The sequence below is a fragment of the Crocuta crocuta genome, unplaced genomic scaffold (genome assembly GCF_008692635.1).
Source record: "Crocuta crocuta isolate KB4526 unplaced genomic scaffold, BGI_CrCroc_1.0 scaffold118, whole genome shotgun sequence".
NCBI lineage: Eukaryota > Metazoa > Chordata > Mammalia > Carnivora > Hyaenidae > Crocuta > Crocuta crocuta.
In genome coordinates, this window is record NW_027551558.1 from 2216824 (window position 1) to 2240700 (window position 23877).

Genomic DNA, 23877 nt, shown 5'->3' on the forward strand with positions numbered 1-23877 from the left:
AGGGGCCTGCGGACTCCAGGCCTGGGTGAGAATACTGGTGCAGAGGGCTAAAGGGCAGCTCCTCTGCTGGGGTGGGAGCACCATAATTACAGGGGGGAGAATAAGACCCACTTACACATCAGGTTCAAGCTGTTACTGGCATCATTTTCAAATATAAAAATTACCATTAACTTAGGTGACCGCCAAAGACAGTCCAAGAAGAGAACAAAAATGTAAAGAATTCTATCCCACAGCTCAGGAAAATAAGACTCCGATAAGTCACGAGGAAGTTAACTGGCAGAACTTGAAAATAAAGCACTGACTGCAAAGGGTGTCCAGGTCTTACAGGCAATCTCAGTTTTAAAGAACAAAAACAAGCTGATGAAGAAGTTGCTAGAAATACTCAGATTTCCTGAAAGGATCAGGAAAAGGGGCACTGCCTTAAAAAAAAAAAAAAAAATCTCAGCTAAAAGCAAATTAACAGATATTTACTAAATCATAAGTCCTCACTGTATTGGGTGATAATATAATGTGAGATGATAAAATACCTATATGTCAGGATGAAGTGAGGTGAGTGACACAGACACTGTGACGTATTATTAGGCTACTACTGACCTTCTGATTTGTCAGAAAGAGGATCTTGTGCTGCTGGACTGGGACTCACCACAGATCACTGTACCCAGAGACAGTGCAAAACCACAGACAGCAGGGAAATACTGTACTCAAGGGATAAATCAAGAACCAATCAATGGACTGCAGAGTCCTCAAGTGAATCAGCTAGAAAATAGAACATTTTATAGACAATTGGGGAAACCGAAATAAAGAATATATAAATGTTCTCACACTTTGCTACAGACTGTATTCAAATTAATTTAGTTAAATGTGATAATGGTATTGTGGTCATAGAGGAAAGCATCCCAATTTCCCGGAGATATACTCATGCATGAAGGGGTAAGGTATAACATAATATTTGTAATTAACTTTAAGAGAAAATAGTTCAGCCACAAAATATACAGGTGAAGCAAATATGACAAAATGTCAAGTTATTTAAACTGGGCGATGGTCATCGGGTATGCACGGTACAATGATTTCTCCTTTTCTGTATCACTAAAATATTCACAAGGAAAAGTATACACAGTAATGTCTACTGCTAGTGCTATTAGCCGAGAATATTTCGCTTTTTCAACTCTGGTTCCTACCCCCATGCTTAATATACATAGATAAACACACAGGTGTGTGTGTGCGCAGATATATATACACATACAAGTGATGACTCTTGTTCTTTTATCATTGAACTGAAATTGTTTTAGTAAAGCTGCTGTTTCAGTCAGATAAAAGCAACTATTTTCTACACTTCTAAATTTCTATTTATTCTTTCGGTGTATTTTTGAACTGTTTTCAAAACCAGTATTTCAAGTATTTTGAATTGTTTTAATGAAAGACAATACAAAATGAAATCACAGAACGGTATTACTTATGCTTCCAAAGTGTTCTCTTTCTTTCAAATAATACAAGGCAAAAAACACAAACCCCTACTTGGGGAGAAATGACGGAGCAATCGCCTGGTCAACACAGTCCAAAGGAAGTTTCTCCGATAATGGAAATATTCTACAATCTGTGCTGGCTGATATGACAGCCAGTAGCCCATGCAGCTATGATGCACTTGATATGTGGCTACTGTGACTGAGCAACTAAACTTTAGTGTTAGTTAATATTAATTAACTTGATAGCCATTCCTAGTTTTCTCTTCTGTGAGGTGAGGGCATTTTAACACTCTGGATCTGTGATTTGATTCCTTAGGGGCTTGAACGGGGACTCGGTATCAGGGAAACCTGCAGAAAGTCGAATTTCCTGACATCCCTCTTGACATCACTGAGGCGCTCTGCTACTAACCAGAACGACTTTAACTAACGGTGTCTTAGAACTTGGATTCTACACCCCATTTCAGCCTGAATGTGAATGCTGGGTGCGGGAGGCAGAAACATTTATATACAGTAAGTGGCAGGAAAATGTAGGCGTATATATACAAACACTCATATGGAGTGAAAATGAAAATAATATCACAAGACTCCACAGATACCCAATTAGTCCTCTTGTAATGTTTATTAATTCAGGACCCTTATTATTATTAGCACAGGTCCAGCCGTCCCCGCCCCCGCTGTTCCTTTCCCCAGTTAATCTTTACTTGCTACTGGAAAGAGATGTAAATACAGAGTTGTGAACAATACTGAAAACTCCTGCTTGTTCTGCACCTCTTTCCTCCTAGAAACAAAGCAAAAGGAAGAAAAAAACAACCAAAACGACAAGCATCCACTTCTTTCTTGTGGCCTCAGAACGCCCACCTGAAGGAACAAGGTCATCCTCCCGAGCCCATGAGGACAGAGCCTCCTCTGCAATGTACCCTGCAGGGAACACTCTCCAGACTCCGTGGGGCATTCAGACCAGGTCCACAGTACCGGTCCCCACCGCCACCTGAAAGGCAGGAATGGTGAAGGGAGAAAGGCACCCCTCCGCTTCCCCTACCGTGGCTGGTAGTGACATGGCTCCCGACACTGCGTGTTTGCAAAGTATGAGACCGCGTGTGCTGCAGTCTGCTGTCCCAGCACCAACCTCCCCAGCACAGTCTCACTGAAGTCACTGCCATCTCTTGTTACTAGAAGCCCTGTCATCAGCTATGGGGGTACCAGCCCCTACAATGGGAGCGAGACCCAGCAGGGAGCACAACAGTTTTCCTGCTTCCTGCCTTTCACACTGTCTCCTTACCCACCAGTAAGATTTCACCTTCCTTGACCAGGATTACTCAGTTGTAACCAAGGCCAGGCTGGGAGAAGTTGGCTCAGTGGCAGGCACATCCCACATCCCTAAGGTGCGGGTGTCTTTTAGGGCATGGGGGCTTGACATTTATTAGAGAGGCATTTGTGCAATCCCTTCCAAATCCAGCATTTACCTCCCCATCTCTCTCCATATACCACTAACATGCCCCTTTGGCTTCCTCAATCAGTTTCTCTCAGAAGCCACAGGCCCGAGAGACTTCCCCAAGCTCTGCCTGCAGATGGCATACAACTTCATCCTCACTCCTTACAAGTGACAGCCTCTGCCCCACACCTAAAAAGATAAAGTCTTCCATGGGCTGATCTCTTGAGTCCTCAGGGCTTCCCAAGATATGCAATACCTAAAAATCCTATTCCTGGGGCGCCTGGGTGGCTTAGTCGGTTAAGCGTCCGACTTTCCGACTTTCGCTTAGGTCATGATCTCGCGGTTCGTGGGTTCGAGCCCCGCGTCGGGTTCTGTGCGGACTGCCAGCTCAGAGCCTGGAGGCTGTTTCAGTCTGTGACTCCCTCTCTCTCTGACCCTCCCCTGCTCACGCTGTCTCTCTCTCCTAGAAATAAATAAAACATAAAAAAAAAAATGCTATTCCTACTTCAACATAAAGCTAAGGACGGTATTTCAAGTAAGATAATTATAACAAAGAAGTAACAAGAATGGTTAGCGGCAGAGGGTTTTGTTCAGATAAAATTTTAAATTAAGGTAGAGACTCGGTTGGGAAAGGTTCAGAAGTACCAGAAATGAAAATGGCAAATAAAAGTGTTAATGGCAAAGAAAGTGTTAAAATACGTCAGTCTCTTGTGGGGTTTTTTTTTTTTGCAGTTTTCCTGATGTTATTCAGAAATACCTGTATTAGCATGATAAAACAATGGAGAATTTAAATATTAAGATAGGTGAAATTAGGTCAACCAGAAAATCAGTGAAAGAAGGCAGTGAGGGAAATGTTTGAGTCTCTGCTAACATTAACCCGTCACCTGTAATATTCTAGGTTTCCTGGCACGGGTGTGGCACTTCTGGGCACTGAAGTACCAGCAGGACATGGCCCAGGACCTCAAGTATCTTATAATTAGAGGAAAACTGGCAATTCACATCAGAATTGTGGTTTAGCCCACTTGGACCACATTTGTCAACTACAACAGAATTAACAGAAGTTTCCTAATCATCTAAAATAAGCGTTTTTTCACTTCAAAGCAATCTACATAAAAAACTATTACGTAAACTAAGAAACAGCCAATTCTTCCACAGAAACAAAAAACAGAAATATATGCATCTGAACAGTGAACACCACAGGTTTTGATTTCTGCGGGTCCATGTATGCACTGATTTTTGTTCCGATGAACACAGTGCAGTACTGTAAATGTATTTTCCTTCTGATTTTTTTTTTAATGTTTTTTTTTTATTTATTTCTAGCAGAGAGAGAGAGAGACACAGCGTGAGCAGGGGAGGGTCAGAGAGAGAGGGAGATACAGACTCTGAAACAGGCTCCAGGCTCTGAGCTGGCAGTCAGCACAGAGCCCGACGCGGGGCTCGAACCCACGAACCGCGAGATCATGACCCAAGCGAAAGTCGGACGCTCAACCGACTAAGCCACCCTGGCGCCCCTTTCCTTCTGATTTTCTTAACACTCTCTTTTTTTCTGGTTTGCTTTAATATAATTGCATAGTATAGAATACACATAACATACAAAATACATGCTCATCAACTGCTTATGGTATCGGGAAGCCTTCTGGTCAACAGCAGGCTATTGGTAAGCAGCTAAGTGACATTTGGGGGAGTCAGAAGTTCTATGAGGATTTGATTCTACAAGGGGTCGGCACCCCCGACCCCTGTGTTGTTCAAAGGCCAACTGTATATCAGTAGGGGCTCCATTTTCCTCAAGAAGCTTGAAAACAATATTACTAGCCCAATATTTGTATTTGTCTTAGGCTAGCATTTGTGTTTCAAGAGAACCTTTTCTTAGTCTAGGAACCAGATTCTGGGTGTAGCTTGGAGTTAATATTGGTGTGCAAATATCATTAATGTCCCTGATTATATACCTGAAATAGATACCAAATCATTGCCTTACTCTGATTTAAGGTTGCTGATGACTTAATCTTTCCGATTTAAGTTCACTGAGAAGAAACTTAGCCACAGGGATGGGGGGAAAAAGAGTATTTTCTTATAATAAGTTCTAGCTTGACATTTCTTATATTAAGTTCTGGAATTCAACTTGGCAAAGTTCTTAAGTGTTTGAAACCTATGTCAAATTTGAAAAAAAAGTTACATACATGATGCAGGTTCAATAGTTGGTTGTCATAAAAACAAAAAACACAAAAACTCTGCTTCTTTTAGAAATAAAAAAAGTGGAGCATACATTTAATGATAAGTATGGAAACCTTTAAAAATTTAGGGGCACCTGAGTGGCTCCATCGATTAAGCACCAACTCTTGATTTTGGCTCAGGTCATGATCTCATGGTTGGTGAGATGGGGCTGTGGTGACAGCATGGAGCCTAGTTAGGATTCTCTCTCTCCCTCTCCCTCTCTCTCTCCCATCTCCTCAACCCCCCCCCCCCCCGTCAGTCTCTCAGTCTCTCTCTGCCTTCCCCCTCAAAATAAAATAAATATTTAAAAATATTTATTGGACAACAGCATGGTTTACCTGAATCTAAAACAAAACAAAACCAAAAAAGCTGCAAAAGTAAAGAATGTAAATTAAAAAAAATTCACCCACATAAGTCATGGAGTAAGGTAATTCTCATTCTGTAAATATGTTTCTTACATTTTTAGATGTTTAACTAGAATACTGGTAATTCAAGAGTTCCCAAAATGAAGGCAAAGTATTTGACTACATTCTTAAGCTTAAATCAAAGTGTAAAAGGACTGCAGGCTCAACCCAGGAGGAGCACTGGGTCAGGAATGCAATCTCTATTAATTAGGTATCCCAGCTGGGCAGTGGGCTTGCAGCTGTTAACTTGATCAATGACTTACCTAAATGTCATCTCTACTGATTCGCTTATAAATTACCAGCAAGTGAGACTAATGTACAGGTGCTAATTTATTTAAACTGTTCTCTACAGTTCTACATAGCTTTATAAACTGCATCTGGCACCTAATGTTAGCTGTCAGTTGTACTTAGACATGCCTGTCCTAACGACTCTGTTCATTAGAAGTGAGCACAAATTATGAAATATTGTGAAAAATGATACATCAAATGGAATGGGCACAGCAAATCAATTAGAGAAACTTCATACAGCATATTCACACTTAGGAGAATAAAACATTCTGGTTTCAGAATGAGGTCTATAATACCAATTAAAAAGTAATTGGTAGACTTCAGCAGTGTTATATATCAATTTGCTGGCTTTTTTCCTGAAATTCTATAGTAATGTAGAACTTAACTTTTAATTCCCAAATAAAGACATTAGTAAATGCAAGTGCAATTCTGTATCCATAACATTTGATACAAATGAAATGTCTCCAACTTAAAACTGGTAATGATACTACTTAATTCAGAAAGGAAAATGCAAATAGCAGTGGTCCTCAACTATTTTGTGTGTTGACAGCATGATTTTGAAATAACTGTAAACTAATGTCTACTCTAGCATGCCAGTGTGTTACAACGTCACCGGACCAGCCTTTTGCCTTGGGTCTGTAGTGGAAGGAAGAAAACCGTTGCAACCCTGCCTCCGTTACACACTATGGGGGCTTATTTCTTTAGTCTCCATACACATAGTCTTCTCTTGGTCAAACTATAACTGTTTTACATTGAATACAGAACCCACTCAGCTCACTCTTCAATCTGACAGTTCAGTCCTCCTCAGAGTAACTCTACGGTTATAGCCAAAAGTATTTTTTACCTGCTGATCAACATTTGGCAGTAATCTGTGAAAGGTTTAAGGAACAGGAGATGAGACCCACAGGATTAAGACAGATTTTCAAAACATTCAGCATGCATTTAATACTTCCAGCCAGTGACCATATACACTACTGACTGGGAGAGGGGACCAGCTTTTCCTCCTCACAGATCTGCTGGGGGTGAAGTAGCATCATAGTGGTTCGGTGGGGGAGTGCAATGAGTGATTCCTTTCTTTTCAAAAGAACTTAAAATATTAGGTAAAAATTAAGCTATCTTGAAATGCAGAAAATCTATTTTGCTCATGACTCATTTCTTTCTAATTTGTTATTTCACATACTAAAAATAATTTTTTCACATAAATGTAATACAAGATGAAATATAGCAAATATAAATATAAATATAAATATAAATATAGCAAAGTAATTTTGGAAAAAAATGCTAGCAAATATACAGAGCTGTAGCTTTAATAATAAACTCTAAATAATGTAACTTTTAAGTAAATATTAAAAACGACAAGCAGAATTATTTTTATTCATAAAATTTTATATCATATATATCTTTTTATTGTATCAATCCACATCTGTAATCTTTAAAATTTTTTTTAAATTTATTTTGAGAAAGAGAGAGAACACACACAAGCAGGGGAGAGGCAGAGAGAATTCTAAGCAGGCTCCGCATTGTCAGTGCAGAGCCTGATACAGGGCTTGAACTTACACACCATGAGATCATGACCTGAGCCGAAATCAAGAGTAGACACTCAAGCAACTGAGGCACCCAGGCACTCATGCACTCTTTTTAAAAGCTTTCATACATGCTATACATATATAACATGTAAGATTAGTAAGGTATAATTTCACATATTTTATATGCTGCCCTCAGTAAGGCCAGATTTCTACTCAAGTTCCACCTTCTGGAATAAAGTTCTAAATATAGAAAGCCACAAAAAATGCCTATGGAGAGCTGACTTAGCTGGCATAAATTCACAATTTTACTTAGTAGGAAAGACACACAGGTCCTCACACCAAGTCCAGAGGCTCTTAGTTTCAATTCTCAGGCCTAACAAGTTTAGTTACTATGCCAGAAGGCTGGGAGAGGAGGATGGCCAGAGGCAGACGCGCAGTCAGACATCTTGACAGGAAAGGAGATGGCAGGGATCAGTAATAAAGCATAGCCATGCCATTCAGTACAGGGACAAACAGGAACTATGAGCCACAAGCCGGGTTATCACAGCTTAACAACCATACTAAAAGGAAAATCCTGAGGCACAGTCAGGTTAAATTACACTCACTATACTCTACTAAATAAGGCTGGGGAGACCATAATTTATTTTAGAAAATCTTACCCAAAACATTTATCTTTGAAAGTGTGGAAAAACAGACTTTGCATACAATAAGACCTGTACAGCCCCATATTCCTCAACAACAAATAGTGACCCCACAAGGGTTTTATAAATATTGAGTGTGGTCATGTATACCAGCCTCCCAGACACACATCTTGCACACTTTCTGACAAGTGCTGGTATGTTTTCATTACAGATAACAATTAAAAATAGTTGTCCCTTATCTAGTAACTTCACTTTTGCAGACTACCTCATCATATAAAATAAGAGAAAAATTACTGTACCTGACTTACAATTCTTTCTTAAAAGCCAAACATATTACAAAAAAAGCATTACAACTTCTAATTATATAAAAGCAATCACAGTGTTCTCCTGAAGATTATCTGGAAGTTTAAAGTGTTTTCCTGATTTAGGGTATCCAAAAATTATTAGGTGTGTCTGTAGAAATAATTAAGCCTGTTGTCAGTATGGAAACGCTACATAACACTCATTAGCTATATACTCTCTCTCTTTCTATACTCCTTCAGGTCATAGGTATATAGCCAAATCTCTAACACAAATAATAGGTTTGAAAACACACAGAAACAGGAACTGCAATAGGTGTATATAATTTTAATTCTTTGGTTACAGCTGGCTGTCTCTGTCCGTTTTTGCTTTTCCATCTACTTAGATGCCAAAGACAGTCCACTAAATTTAATAAAATGCCCAGAGTTACTTGATTTAAATGTGAGACTTAGTGAAGCAGGGAAGTCCCACACAGCAGAATTTTGTCACCAGTGTCAACACTCACTTCCACACAGGCCTTCAGGCAGCACGCCAGATGAGACAAAATCCCAAGCTGGGGGTGCAACGCAATCTCTGGTTTCACTCACTCAACAGTAAATCAATATACTGAACGGCACTCCCCATTATTCTCCTCCACACTCAGTCTTATGTGGGATGGGAGATTTGTGTGACCAAGATAATTAGAGAACTAGTGAGTGATTCAAATTATGGCAGATTTTACTTATGACATTTAACAGTAATGAGGACAAGAACACGCTGCATTAATCTCACACTCTTTACTTGTATTCTGAGGTAGGCAAACAGGTATTATTTTAGGAGAAAAATCAAGTGACAGAGTGCTGTGACCTGCCAAACATTACACTGGTTAGTGACACCGCGAGGAACCTCCTGATTCCAGGTTCTGCGTCTTTCAGCAACATTACTTCAACTACAATGAATTTCTTTCTTTCTTTTTTAAATCAGTTTAAATATAACAACAAAGTCCTACATGTTCTACAAATATACGTATTCCTCACAACACAAGAAATTCCGCTTCATTTTAGAAAATTTTAAAGAAGCAACTGGATGGCTTTCATATTAATTCATGATTCTATTACTCTATTGGCTAAATCTAAGGGAGATTTTTTACTATGTTCTATTAGCAAAATGACACAAAATAACATCACATTACCTTTACCAACTGTATACACACTTGAACTTTTAAGAGTACAGAAAAGCTGTCACCTCACCATACACATACTGACTGTTACCTGTTCTCTGGAAAACAATTCTATATTTTAAGAACCAAAACAAAACATATTGTTTCAACCTGACTGAATGATTGGATTCTTAAATGAATATGCTAGATGGAGACACCCATGTGTGTCTGTTGGGAACACCTTAACAGATTTTAAAGATATCTTAATATATGAAAGTTGTTTTCAATCTTAAATATTTTTACTTAAGTACAATTCACAGATAGTTTCAGCTATCATTATTTTAGCAATTGGATAAGTAGTATGGAAAAACCAATTTCTAAAATATATAAAATAAAAACTAGTTTAACCTGAGTAGAATGGTACATAATTTACCAATGTGAAAATTACACAGTGAGCCTAGACTTTCAAGCAGGTAAATGAATTAAATTATAGGCCGTGTCTCTACCTAGAAGTTAAATCCTCTTGAAAGTATTTTTAATATCCTAAACTAATATTCTGATTAAATATCCAAGCACTGAACTATCCACTCCAAACAAGTTAATTTTTAATACTAAGACTGTAAAAATGGTTATCTTCTCAGACAGAATTACAAAACCACTGAATGAATCTATTTCTTTCAATGAGTTAAATATACCCCATATGCTCAGAAAGGTAGTAAAGATGCTCAAAAATGCCTTAGTGGTAAACTCAGTTGGGAGGTGGGGCCCTCTTGCTGTAAATACTCAGGGACACACAGGTCACAAGAGAGAGGAGAATCAGTTTTAAATGCAACCACAAAAAATCCCAGGCCCAAATGAATTCAATCAAACATTTAAAGAATACCAACTCTTTACAAACTCTTCTAAAAACAAAAGAAAACACCTACCAACTCCTTCAATGAAACCAAATATTGCCCTGAATTCAAAGTGAGACAAAGACATTACAAGAAAACTACAGATCAGTATCAATAAGATACAAAAATCCTCAACAAAATGCTAGCAAACCAACTCCAAAAGCACATAAAAAGATGATCCACACAAAGTGAGATTTATTCCAGGAACACAAGGTTAGTTTAACATCTACATCAATTTACGTAAATAAAATAAGAATAGTAAAAAAACAAAAATCAGCATTTGTTTCCACCATCTCCAGAACAAACCTATAGGTAAAATGAGACCAAAATAATTACTTTGACTGTAAATGGACTAACTGCTCCAATCAAAAGACATACAGTGACAGAGTGGATAAGAAAACAAGACCTGAGAGAGGGGGCAAGATGGCGGAGAAGTAAGGAGCTCCGTACTTGCACTCGCGCCCATACATCACACAGAAAAGATCTGAAGCCATTGGAAACCTTACAAAACCTGAGAGATTGGGAGACAAAGGACGCAGAATCCACTGAGAGAGCCTTCTAACGTGAGTGCGAACCGGGGAAGATAAAATCGGGCCGGGATCGGAGACTCCAGGGTGGGAGACGATCCCCCTCTACCCTCTACGGGGAGTGAGAGGGGAAAAGGAGAGAGTCCGAAANAAAAGGCTCATATCAGACCTAACGACACCTGCAGATTCAAAGTGAGGGGATGGAGAAACTTCATGCAAATGGATATCAAAAAAAAAAAGGTGAGTAGCAATACTTACATTAGACAAAAATAGACTATTTTTAAAGGTTATTTGTTCTTGAAAGAGAGTGTGCAGGAAGGGGAGGGGCAAAGAGAGGGAGAGAAAGAGAGAATGCCAAGCAGGCTCTGTACTGTCAGCACAGAGCCCAACGCATAGGCTGAACTCACAAACCATGAGATCATGACCTGAGCCAAAATCAAGAATCAGACACTTAACTGACTGAGTCACCCAGGCACTCCACAAAAACAGACTTTAAACAAAGTCTATAAAAAGAGACACAGAAATACATTATATAACAAATGTAAATATATATGCACCCAACATGGGAGCATCCAAATACACAAAATGCTTAATAACAAACATAAAAGAGTTAACTGATAACAACACAGTTAATAGTAGCAGATTTTAACACCCCCACTTATATCGATGGATAGATCATCCAACCAGAAAATCAAAAAGGAAAGAGCGGCTTTGAATGACACACTGGAACAGATGGATTTAACAGACATGCTCAGAATATTCCACCCTCAAACAGAATACACATTCTTTTGAAGTGAAGGTGAAATTCTCCAGAACAGATCACATATGAGGCCACATAATAAGCTTCAGCAAATTCACAAAGATCAAAGTCATACCATACATCTTTTCTGACCACTACACTATAAATTTAGAAATCAACCGCAAGAAAAGACTGAAAAGAGCACAAATACATGGAGGTTAAATAACATGCTACTAAACATTGAATGGGTCAACCAAGAAATCAAAGAAGAAATTAAACAGTACATGGAAACAAATGAAAATGAAACACAACAGCCTGAAACATTTGGGATGCAGCAAAAGCTGTTCTGAGAGGAAAGTTTATAGTAATACAGGCCTACTTCAAGAAGCAATAAAGTCACAAATAACCTACCCTTACACCCAAAAGAGCTAGAAAATGAAGAACAAATACAACCTTAAAACAAGCAGAAGTAAGGAAATGATAAATATTAGAGCAGAAATAAATGACATACAAACTGAAAAACAATAGAACAGATCAATGAAACGAGGAGTTGGTTCTTTGAAAAGATAAACAAAATTGATAAACCTCTACCCAGACTCATCAAAAAACAAAACAAAACAAAAAACCCTCAAATAAACAAAGTCACCAATGAAAGAGGAGAAATAACAACCAACACCACAGAAATACAAACAACTGTAAGAGAATATTATAAAAAACTATATGCCAACAAATTAGACAATCTAGAAGAAATGGAAAAATTCCCAGAAACATGTAACTTACTACAATTGGAGGAGGAGGAAATAGAAATTTGAGCAGACCAATAACCAACAAGAAGATTGAATCTGTAATAAAAAAAAAAAAACTCCCAAAAACAGAAGTCCAGGACCAAAGGGTTCCACAGGCGAATTTTACCAAATTCTATTTAAAGAGTTAATGCCTATCCTACTTAAACTATTCCCAAAAAATTGAAGAAGGAAAATTTCCAAGTTCATTCTATGAGGAGAGTTTCACTCTGATACCAAAACCAGATAAAGACACCACAAAAAAAGGAGAACTGCAGGCAAGTATCTCTGATACGCAGATGCAAAAATCCTCAACAAAATACTGGCAAACAAAATCCAACAATACTTTAAAAAAAATCATTCACCACAATCAACAAAATACTGGCAAACAGAATCCAACAATACCTTTAAAAAAATCATTCACCACAATCAAGTGGGATTTATTCTCAGGATGCAAAGGTGATTCAATATTTGTAAATCAATCAACAGCACATCAATAATGAAAGGATGAAAGCCCTATGATCATCTCAACAGATGCATAAAAAGCATTTGACAAATTATAATATCCATTCATGATAAATGCCCTTAACAAAGTAGGTTTAAATGAAATATACCTCTACATAATAAAGGCCATTAATGAAAAACCCACAGCTAACATCATACTCAATGGGGAAAAACTGAGAGGTTTCCCCCTAAGGTCAGGAACAAGACAGGGGTGTCCACTCTCACCATTTTTATTCAACATAGAACCAGAAGTTGTAGCCACAGCAATTAGACAACAGGAAGAGAGGGAAAAAAAGGCATCCAAAATTGGTAAGGAAATAGTAAAACTTTCACTATTTGTAGATGACATGACACTACATATAGAAAAGCCTAATGACTCCGTCAAAAAACTAGAATAAATGAATTCAGTAAAGTCACAGGATGTAAAATCAATATGTAGAAATATGCTGCATTTCTATACAGTAATAATGAAGCAGCAGAAAGAGTAATTAATGCAGTGCCATTTACAACTGCACCAAAAATAGTAAGATGCCTAGGAATAAACCTAACCAAAGAGGTGAAAGACTTATACTCTGATAATTATAAAACACTGATGAAAGAAACTGAAGACAACACAAAGAAATGGAAAGACATTCCATACTCATGTATTGGCAGAACAAGTATTGTTAAACTGTCATACTACCCAAAGCAACATATGACCTTAATGCAATCCCTATCAAAATACCAACAGCATTTTTCACAGAACAAAAAAATCCTAAAACCTATGAGGAACCACAAAAGACCCTGAAGAGCCAAAGCAAGTTTAAAAAAGAGCAAAGCTCTGGAGGTATCACAATTCCAGACATCAAGTTATATTACAAAGCAGTAGTGACCAAGATAATATGGTACTGGCACAAAAACAGACATATAGATCAATGGAATAGAATAGAAAACCCAGAAACAAACTCACAATTAATCTTAATTAATCTTCACAAAGCAGAAAAGAATATCCAATGGGAAAAGGTCCCTTCAACAAATGGTGTTGGGAAAACTGGACAGCTACATGCAAAAAGATCACTTTCTTTTATCGTATACAAAAATTCAAATGGATTAAAGAGGCACCTGGGTGGCTCAGTCGGTTAAGCATCGACTTTGGTTCAGGTCATGATCTCATGGTTCATGAGTCTAAGCCCCACTTTGGGTGAGCATGAGTCCAGCTTTGGTGAACACAAGCCCACTCTGGGTGAGCCCTACTTCTCCCTCTCTCCCAATCTCTCTCTCTGTCCCTCATGAGACTCTCTCTCTCCCTTTCTCTGTCTCTCCCTCTTTCTGCCCCCACTCACTTGTGCACTCTCAAACAAAAATCAAAAAAACAAACAAACCCAAAATGGATTAAAGACCTAAATGTGAGAACTGAAACCATAAAAATCCTAGAAGAGAGCACAGGCAGTAATTTCTTGGACACTGGCCATAGAAACATTTTTCTAGATATGTCTCCTGAGACAAGAGAAATAAAAGCAAAAACAAACCATTGGGACTACATCAAAATAAAAAGCTTCTGCACAGTGAAGGAAGTGACAAAGCTAAAAGGCAACCTATGGAATAGGAGAATATATTTGTAAATGACATATCCAATAAAGGGTTAGTATCCCAAATATATAAAGAACTTCTATAACTCAACACCCAAAAAGCAAATAATCTGGTTAAAAATAGACAGAGGACACGAACGGACATTTCTCCATAGAAGACATCCAGATGACCAACAAAGATATGAAAAGATGCTTAACATCACTCATTAACAGGGAAATGCAAATCAAAACTACAAAGAGATATCACCTCATGCCTGTCAAAATTGCTAAAATCAACAACACAAGAAATGGCAGGTGCTGGAGATGATTTGGAGTAAAAGAAACCTACTTACCCTGTTGGTGGGAATGCAAACTGGTGCAGCCACTCTGGTAAAGTGTGTGGAGGTTTCTCAATAAGTTAAAAATAGAACTACCCTACGACCCAGCAATAGCACTACTAGGAATTCATCAAAAGGATACAGGAGTGCTGATTCATAGGGGCACGTATACCCCAATGTTTATAGCGGCACTTTCAACAATAGCCAAATTATGGAAAGAACCCAAATGTCCATCAACTGATGAATGGATAAAGAAGATGTGGTTTATATATACAATGGAATATTACTTGGCAATGAGAAAGAATGAAATCCTGCCATTTGCAACAACATGGATGGAACTGTAGGGTGTTATGCTAAGTGAAATAAGTCAGTCAGAGAAGGACAGATATCATATGTTTTCACTCATATGTGCAACTTGAGAAACTTAACAAAAGACCACAGGGGAAGGCAAGTGGAAAAATAGTTTCAAACAGAGAGGAAGGCAAACCATAACAGACTCTTAAATACAGAAAACAAACTGAGGGTTGATTGGGGGGGAGAGGAGTGAGAAACGGGTGGGATGGGCATTGAGGAGGGCACTTGCTGGGATGAGCACTGGGTGTTGTATGTAAGTGATAACTCAAGGGACTCTACCCCTGAAACCAAGAGCACACTGTATGTTAGCTAACTTGACAATAAATTTTATATATATATATAGAACTACCCTATGATCCAGCAGTCACACAACTGAATATTTACCCAGAAAATACAAAAACACTAATTCAAAGGGATTCAAGCATCCCTATGTTTATAGCAGCATTATCTATAATAGCCAAATCATGGAAGCAGCCCAAGGGTCCATGGACAGATGAAGATGTGATACATATACACAGAGGAATATTATTCAGCCATTAAAAAGTATGAAATCTTGCCATTTACAATGACGTGGATGGAGCTAGAGAGTATAATGCTAAGTGAAATAAGTCATTCAGAGAAACACAAAGACTGTATGATTTCACTCAGATGTGGAATTTCAGAAACAAAACAAAATGAGCACAGGAAACAAAAGAGAGAAAGGCAAACCTAAAAACAAACTTTTAACTACAGAGAACAAACTGATGGTTACCAGACAGGAGGTTGGTACAAGGATGGGGTTACATAAGTGATGGAAGGAGCGCACTTGTGAGGAGCACCGGGTTCTGTACGGACGTGTGGAATCGCTACGCTGTTCACCTAAAGCTAATATAACACTATACGTTAACTATAATGGAATTCAAAATAAAGTTTTAAAAAATTAGAACAAATCACGAAGTTGTTAAATATTAAGTAGCTCTGCTATGTTGGGACATGTCTCGCAAAAATGTATTATTTATCATTACTACTTTTATGAGAGTCAGAACAACTCAAGAGTGGAACAACAGAGTTCTAACTCAAATCATTTAGAAGATGACTTTGAAAATTTAAATGTATAGTTAAGATAATTAAAAACACCTGACTCAGGTTTACTCATGGAATTTCCTATAAGCTCGACTATATTTCTATCACCATTTGTTTTATCATTTTGTAAGAAAGTGGAGTTTAAGACTACACAACAGGATCACTGTTTCCAAATTGTGTATAAGCATTCGTAGTGGCTCCTAGGACCTTGACACAAGAAAATTATCCAATTCTCGTTAAAGTCTAAAACTTACTCCGCTTGATAATGCTTCAAATACAGAGTAGCATCTCTCTTTGAAAGCCTGGTTCCAACATGCAATACATAATGGTATTTGTCCTTACTCTGACAGTTTGATTAAAATTTACACAGAGCTAAAGAACTCAAGCTGGAGAAAAGTATTTTCAGTATCTAACACTCTACAGTAATTAGTTTCCCAGCAAAGTAACTGTACTTACATCAATATCCTCCTGCGTAAAAGTTTCGGGATCTTCTCCCATCATGTTGGCTAAGTGTCTCTTTCCTATGTTGAACTCTTCAATCTGCTTTTTAATAAACTCCACTGTGTAGGTTTCACGTCTTAAGGCTGCAACATTTTTCTTTGTTGTTACACCTGTGGTGTGTCTCAGCCTTAATATCTAGCAGAAAATATAAACAGAAAGAAAAAAATATTTTAAAATAAATAATGATCTTGTAGGCCACTGTAGCTAAATAAAACAGGATGTTCAAACAGTTGTCTTTATTACAGGACTCAGTTGGCAAGAGTCTGGAAACAGGTGAAAAGGCCTGTGAAGAAACCTATTAGAAATTGTCCCTCACTCAAAAGCTTGCTTATTAAAAGCTTCTGCTTACACAGTAGTTTAAACTAGCATTTCAACATGTTAAAACCCCAAACACCTGTAAGTGATATACCACCAATCTATGACAAACATCCACGTTTGATACTGACTGGTCAAAGTCAACAAGTGGTGATATCTGACACGCAGGGAATGAAGAATAAAATGCCACTCCCTTAAAAAGAGGCAAATGCAGGGGCACCTGAGCGGCTCAGTCAGGTAAGCGTCCGACTCTTCACCTCAGCTCAGGTCATGACCTCAGGGTCCTGAGTTCAAGCAAGCCCTGCACTGGGCTCCGTGCTTCACGTCTACTTTGGGGGAAAAAAAAAAAAAAAAAAAGGCAAATGCACATGCTGGCAGAAACTAGCAAGCAGAAGATGTGGGAGGGAAGGGACGTGTACTTGGGAATAGCATACTTAGACTAGTCACCTTGTTCACGGGTACAAATATAGCCAATCTTTCAATGCCTTAAAATAGTTTAGCTTAGCTTGAGACTCTTCTGCAGTCCTTATTTTAGGCTGATACAGTGAAGAGATTGCTTCACTAAACATCAAGATTTATCATTAATTTGGTTCCACAAGCCAACTGTAGAAATAAGGGCTTTCCCCTCCTTTTAAAGTATTGGTAATGGTATCACAAGTGCTGCTGTGAATCATTTTATGCTGCAGCACTAGGAATTTCCCCCCAAGGCATTAATAGTTCACCTACAATAAAGGGTGCTAAGGAACCAGAAAAATGTTTTCAAATGACCATTCAGCTACACTCAGTAGCGGGATGTAACCAGAACAGATATTTCTGGTCCTGGCTTTTCTCAAAACCTCAGTCTGTGGTTCTCAACCTTCATCCCAGCCTCAACAGTTTTAAACACTCTTAAGCAATTCAGATCTTAAGAACTACAATTCTTAGTAACTCATTTGATTCCCTTTTCATCAACATAGAAATCTCTCTTGCACATACCACCACCACCACCACCCTCCCTCATCCATGCCCTAGTCCCCTGAGAATCAGAGATTCAAATAACTATAATCACTTGTCACTTCAGTAAAAAGTAGAAGAAAAAATACAGGACAAATATTACAGTACCCTATTAAGAGTAAAAATTACATTCTTAAACTAACAAATCAAAATAGTGATAAAGTGGTTTCTTGCCACTCTTTAATAAGTAAGACAGGGCAATTTAAATTCCATGAAATTTTACAGTTTCTTTTTCCTTCGGGGAGCACAAAGGAATTTCTCTCTTTATATTATTAATCAGGAATCTTAAGATGCTTTCTAAAGAAACAGTGTCACTACCAACAAGTAAAAACATGACCCAAACTTGCTTAAATACAGTTAGCCTGCCCGTCTGTACACGCTGTCGCTTCTCCACACAACAGGTGCCACCCAGGACCAAATCCCCGTCTGAGAAGTTTTACCATTTATTATTTTTACTTTTTCAAGGGTTTTGCTTGTTTTTTTTTTTGTTTTTTTTTTTTAATGCCTCCATGTCTTCTTTAAACACTGGAAGATGTTGCTTCCTATATTCAAAGTGAAAAGAAAATGCCTGTCTGTCCCAAGAATCATGGCAAAGGTATGGATTTGGAGGAGAAAGCAGCAGTCGCTCAGTGGAGGAGATTCTCGCAAATGTTCCACTGGCCAAAAGGATGATAATGCTGTGGGTTTTCTAAGTGATATGACAAAATGGTTCTGTCCGTAGCTAAAACAACCCAACTGCAAGTTGATAATATGGGTGAACCCGCTGCACTTCCCACCAATCACCAACCACAGCCCTTATGAGAAACGGTAGTCTTCCATATTCACTGGGAGACTCATTCACTGAAGTAATGAGTTCTACAGGAAGAGTAAGATTAGGGAGGAAAGTGATGAGTACAATTTGGGGCATGACAAGTTTGAGATCCTTGATGGGCATCTCTGGAGAGATAGGTGTCCGGGAGGCAAATGGCTCTGTGGGTGTGCACACAGGAAAGATCTGAGCTAGAGATGCTGTCTGTTAATAATCAGCATGGGACACGATGTGACACCATCAAAGTAGGGAAAACGGCAGGCATTAGTGTTAGAATAAGAAACATCTATTCTACTACCCGAAGAAACGACAGTTTGTGAGGGAAGGTAGGCGGAAAGGATGACTTATGCCTTACGGCCATTATTTTTATAAAACAGGACACATGATGGGTCTGCAGAGTAAGGGATGACAGGTTTGACAGACTGAATACTTCATACTCAAAGAGCAACAATACAGCAGTTGTAAAGGAGAACAATTAAAGGAAGAAAATTAGAAAAAGAAATTAAAGTACTCCTTTATAACTGGATGTGTGCCAGGAGAATATTACTAAAGAAACACTTATGAATCAACATCTATACAACAGCTACAATATTTTGTCAGTTATCTTTTGGTTTCCAATAGATTGCCTTTGGATGTTTCAGTGGAATATTCAATGCACTACTTAGTTCAGGAGAGTTCTGTCTTAGGGCTGACTGTACCCTGCAGCATTATAAAGTGTTCCATTCCCAGGTAATACTTTTATCTTTAATTTAATTCTGTTGGATCATAATATTGCAACCCTTTCAAAATTCAATTTGCATTTCCCTGGAATGTTACTGCCTGTACTTTTCATTTAAATTTTGAATCATTTTAGGTTTTGTTTTTTGACCCAATCTGAGTTTTTAATCCATGAGAATATTCCATTTAAATGGAATTCATAGATATTCTGTCTCATTTTTCATCTGATTTTTTCTTTATTGTTTTTTTATGCTTTCATTCCTGTTTTCCTTCTTTTACTAGATGGTCTATAGATTTTTATATTTGTCTTTTGATCTGGCAATTTGGATACTATACAGCCTGCCTCCATTTCAGTACTGATTACCTATAGGTCTCCGAATAAAATGTTTAAATATTTCTCCTATCAACTTCAGAAAGTAATACTCATTAAATTCTCACCTATTTATCCTCTTTTCCTCTTTGTCCAACAAAATTATGTTTTTCTGTCATCCATCTGTATCAGCTTCACTTCTCTCCATCTTTCTTACCCTTTGTTCTGCATTCTGTATGATTTTTAAACCTTTTACTCCTAGGAGGCAGGCGGTGGGGGGCGGTGTTTTGTTTTGTTTTTGCAGTGTCAATTCTGCAGCCACTCTGAATTTTTAGCTTCTCAAATCACTGATCTATCCTCAAAAATCTTTCCTTAACCATTTCTTTAGTTGTATATTCTTGTCTTACCCTCTGTTTAATACAGCTCTCCTTCATCCACCTTTTTAAAAATGTCCTTGACAGTGTAAAGCAGTTATAGCAAAATAATTCTTCCATTTTGCTGAGTAAATATTCCTCTGTGTTCTCATCTCTCTCTCCCACTCATTTCCCTTTCTTCTTTTGTTCTTACAACATTTTGGTATCACCTCAAGCAAAAGAGTTGATTATTGGCCTGAAGACTCACTTCTTCACTTGATCTTCACTTGATCTTGTGTCTGTCTACATTCTTCAGAGCTTGTGACAGCTGGCAGCTTTCTTAGTTTCAACATAAATGAGGCTTAAAAAAACTAAAATAATTTTATTGCTGTTTATTTGGAAAGAAAGTTTTGACAAAGTCCCTACTTTGCTATTTTTCATAAAATCTCCTTAAGATCTTTTCAAAGACATTTGTATACTGCCTAAGAATATGACCTTCTGGAAATTCATATTTATTAAAGTTACAAAGCCATCACAGCACCAGTACCAGACTGATAAATATATTTATAAATGTTCCAAATTATTCTAGCAATGATTCATACAAAATATTTACACTCAAAAGAGACCATTATTCATTAGTACAATCCATTGAGTAATTGTAAGAAGATGAGGCTGAATCTGAATCGACTAGATCTTTAGCTATGAAAAGTCAGAATTCCTGGAGAGAATGTGCTTTGCTACTGTTAAGTACAAATCCCCAACCAAATATTCTATATGTTCTATTTCCAACTGAAAAGCTGTGACAGAGAATTTTCCTCACACTTTGTTTTTATGGAATGGTATAGATACAAGTTGACAGATTTGTTTCTTTTTTAAGATAATCAGTGGGTCAGACAACTATAATTTCAATCAAGCAGGTTGCCAGAGAAGCAGACACATCCTGACAGAGCAGTGATGTCCCAAATCTGGCCAAGTGCCAGTGCCACATATTACTTTAATGATACTACAAGAGTAACTAAGGGCTTTCCTTTTTGTTCAACTGGATAAAAATGGAACAAAGAAGAATCTGCTGCTAATCTGAACAGAAAAGGCAAAAACAGAAATGCTTCCAGGAGTAAAAGAGAAGGTAAAGACCGAAGTCAGATTAGAGAAAACATGGAAAGAAAGAAATATAAGGACCCCAAGAGAGAAATGATAGTAATCTTTCTGAATGAGTTTTTATTTTTATCAAGTAGAGGTCTCTGGATGCAAGCAAAAGAAAATGACAACTTAAGCAAAAGAGACACTCAAAGAAGACTAACAGGGGCCCACAAGACTACAGTTGAAGCAGGCAGCTAAAAAGCAGAAATTCCAATGATCCACGACACACTCAATGAAGTCTGTGGCCATTAAGATAAAATGCTATTCCAACTGCCCTTATCTCTCTGCTCAAGATCTCAAGGGAGGGACTATCTAATGGGGCTACCTTGGGTCAGATGCCCCAGATTATAGTTCTTCCAGACTGTATCCAGTGGGGAAGAACTCATTACTCCTGAGAAAATAGGAGTGCCCCGATGAAGGGGAAAGGGACACCAGGTTATGCAAACAAGGAAATGTACTAGACTACTTGAGCAAAATTCACCATTTATATTCATTCCACAAACTTATAAATTTAGAGCCTTAACATATTTACCAAATAAAATATATTGGATTCTGAATCATGCTTTGAATAAACTATAAAAACTTATTGTTGGAACAACCAAGGAAATTGGAACACAGAATAGGTAACAGATATTTAAAAATTATTGTTCATTCTGTTACATATGTGCATAGTGACATGGAAGCTATGTTCTTTTATTTTAAAAAAATTTTAATGTTTATTTATTTTTGAGAGAGAGAGAGAGAACACAAGCAGGGGAGGGGCAGAGAGAGAGGGAGACAGAATCTGAAGCAGGCTCCAGGCTCTGAGCTGTCAGTACAAAGACTGATGTGGGGCTCACACCCACGAACCACGAGATCATGACCTGAGTCGAAGTCAGACACTTAACCAACTGAGCCGCCTCGAGGAAGCTATGTTCTTTATTTAAAAAAAAAAAAGCTACCTCTTAAAAAAAAAATCAAGTACATATATAAGTAATATAACAGAAAGCCTGAGATTTACACAAAAGCCTACCAAAAAACGGTAGGAAGACAGAGTAAACAGGATTGGTAAAACATTAATAATTGTTGAAGCTGGCTGACATACACATGGGGTTCATTACAGTATTTTAACTTTGCAAATATTTGAACGTGCTTTATTTTTCATAATAAAATTCTAAAAAGTAAACTATCTTACAAGTTCATTTAAGAAATTTAAGCAACTACCATGGACTAGGCTATATACTGAATTTTAGCAGAAATAACTATCAAGCAGAGCTGAGTGGTTGATAAAAAGAGAACGTTGCCATACTGAGAGAAGGAAACATGAAACATGGTAAAAATGCAGTTTTCTTATTTAAGCTACTATCTATCTGGCAGAAAAGAATGTGGCAGGTGTTCACACGTATACAAATGTGCATACACAAACATACACATGCACATAACCCTACATGTAAGAACTCACATGTTTAATTCCAGAAATGACCAGTGAGCATCTAGGTTGTCTGTGGGCACTGTACTAAGCATCAGAGTAGGGATACAAAGGTTATGCTATTCTTCTCAAGAGGATTAAAAACCAACTGTAAGGGAACGACCTAAACATACAAGACATTCAGATAATAAAAAAAGAAGGAAATGTGGGTCTTTCACGGTTATAGGCAGCTTCCAAGAGGGCTTGCAGTGATTCTACTGGTTGATACTCATCCTGTCCAATCCCCTCAAATGCGAGCTTGAGTAACTGGCTTCTGACAAATAGAATACTACGAAAGTAATAGAAGGTCATCTCTAAGATTAGGTTACGAAAAGATGGTCTTCCTTCTTTCCCCCCCTCTCTTGATGAACCTGATAGAAGCCATTGTGGTATGGTAAGCTGCCCTACAGAGGTCCACATGGCAAGAGCTGAGGGTGGCCTCCAGCCAACAGCCAGCCCAACAGCCTGCCAGGAAATGAATCCTGCTAATGCCCAAAAAGAGTGAGCGAGCAGGGAGGTGGATTTCCACCCTCGGGCGTGGGGAGGACTAAAGCCACAGCCAACACACGGACCACTGCTTTATGGGGGACTGAGCAAAAAAGCCAGTTAAGCTGTGAGTGGAATCCTGACCCACAGAAACCATGACATAATAAATGCCTGCTGTTTTAAGGTGCTAAGTTTGGGGGTAGCTTGTTACACAGCAATAATTAATTAATTCAGCATCCTAATTACAACAACGAAGCACAGTACAAGGAAACTTACTTATTTGCTTTATTTAAGAACAAAATATGTGAGAATGATGGTAGCATCTATTATCAACCTCTCTTTAAGTAAGAAACTACTACATAAGGAAAATGCTAATTTTAATGTCTCCATATTTTTCAAAATTAAGCAGTGAGGAACACACTAAATCTATCCTTAAAAGTCCAGGGTAAGATCTCAAAAGAAACAACTTCTCCCACCAAAAGGGATTTTATTCCCATTGCTAATAAAATGGGATTTTTTTAAAAACTTAAGAGTTACATGGGGAAAAACGTAACTAATTTACAGAGCTGCATACAGCATTTGATACAAATGCAAGCCAATTTTTAAATTTGTTTTTCAAGGGCGCCTGGGTGGCTCAGTCGGTTGAGTGTTCAACTTC

At 38.0% G+C, this 23877-nt stretch overlaps 1 protein-coding gene across 1 annotated transcript in view; it reads right to left on the reverse strand.

Annotated features, from left to right (window-relative positions):
* The window catches only part of MRPS9 (mitochondrial ribosomal protein S9), a 62810-nt gene that overhangs the window by 34547 nt on the left and 4386 nt on the right, over window positions 1-23877 (reverse strand). The window contains exon 2 of the mRNA XM_077749275.1: window positions 16606-16785. Within this exon, the coding sequence (XP_077605401.1) occupies window positions 16606-16785 (180 nt within the window). The remainder of the gene's footprint in view (window positions 1-16605; window positions 16786-23877) is intronic.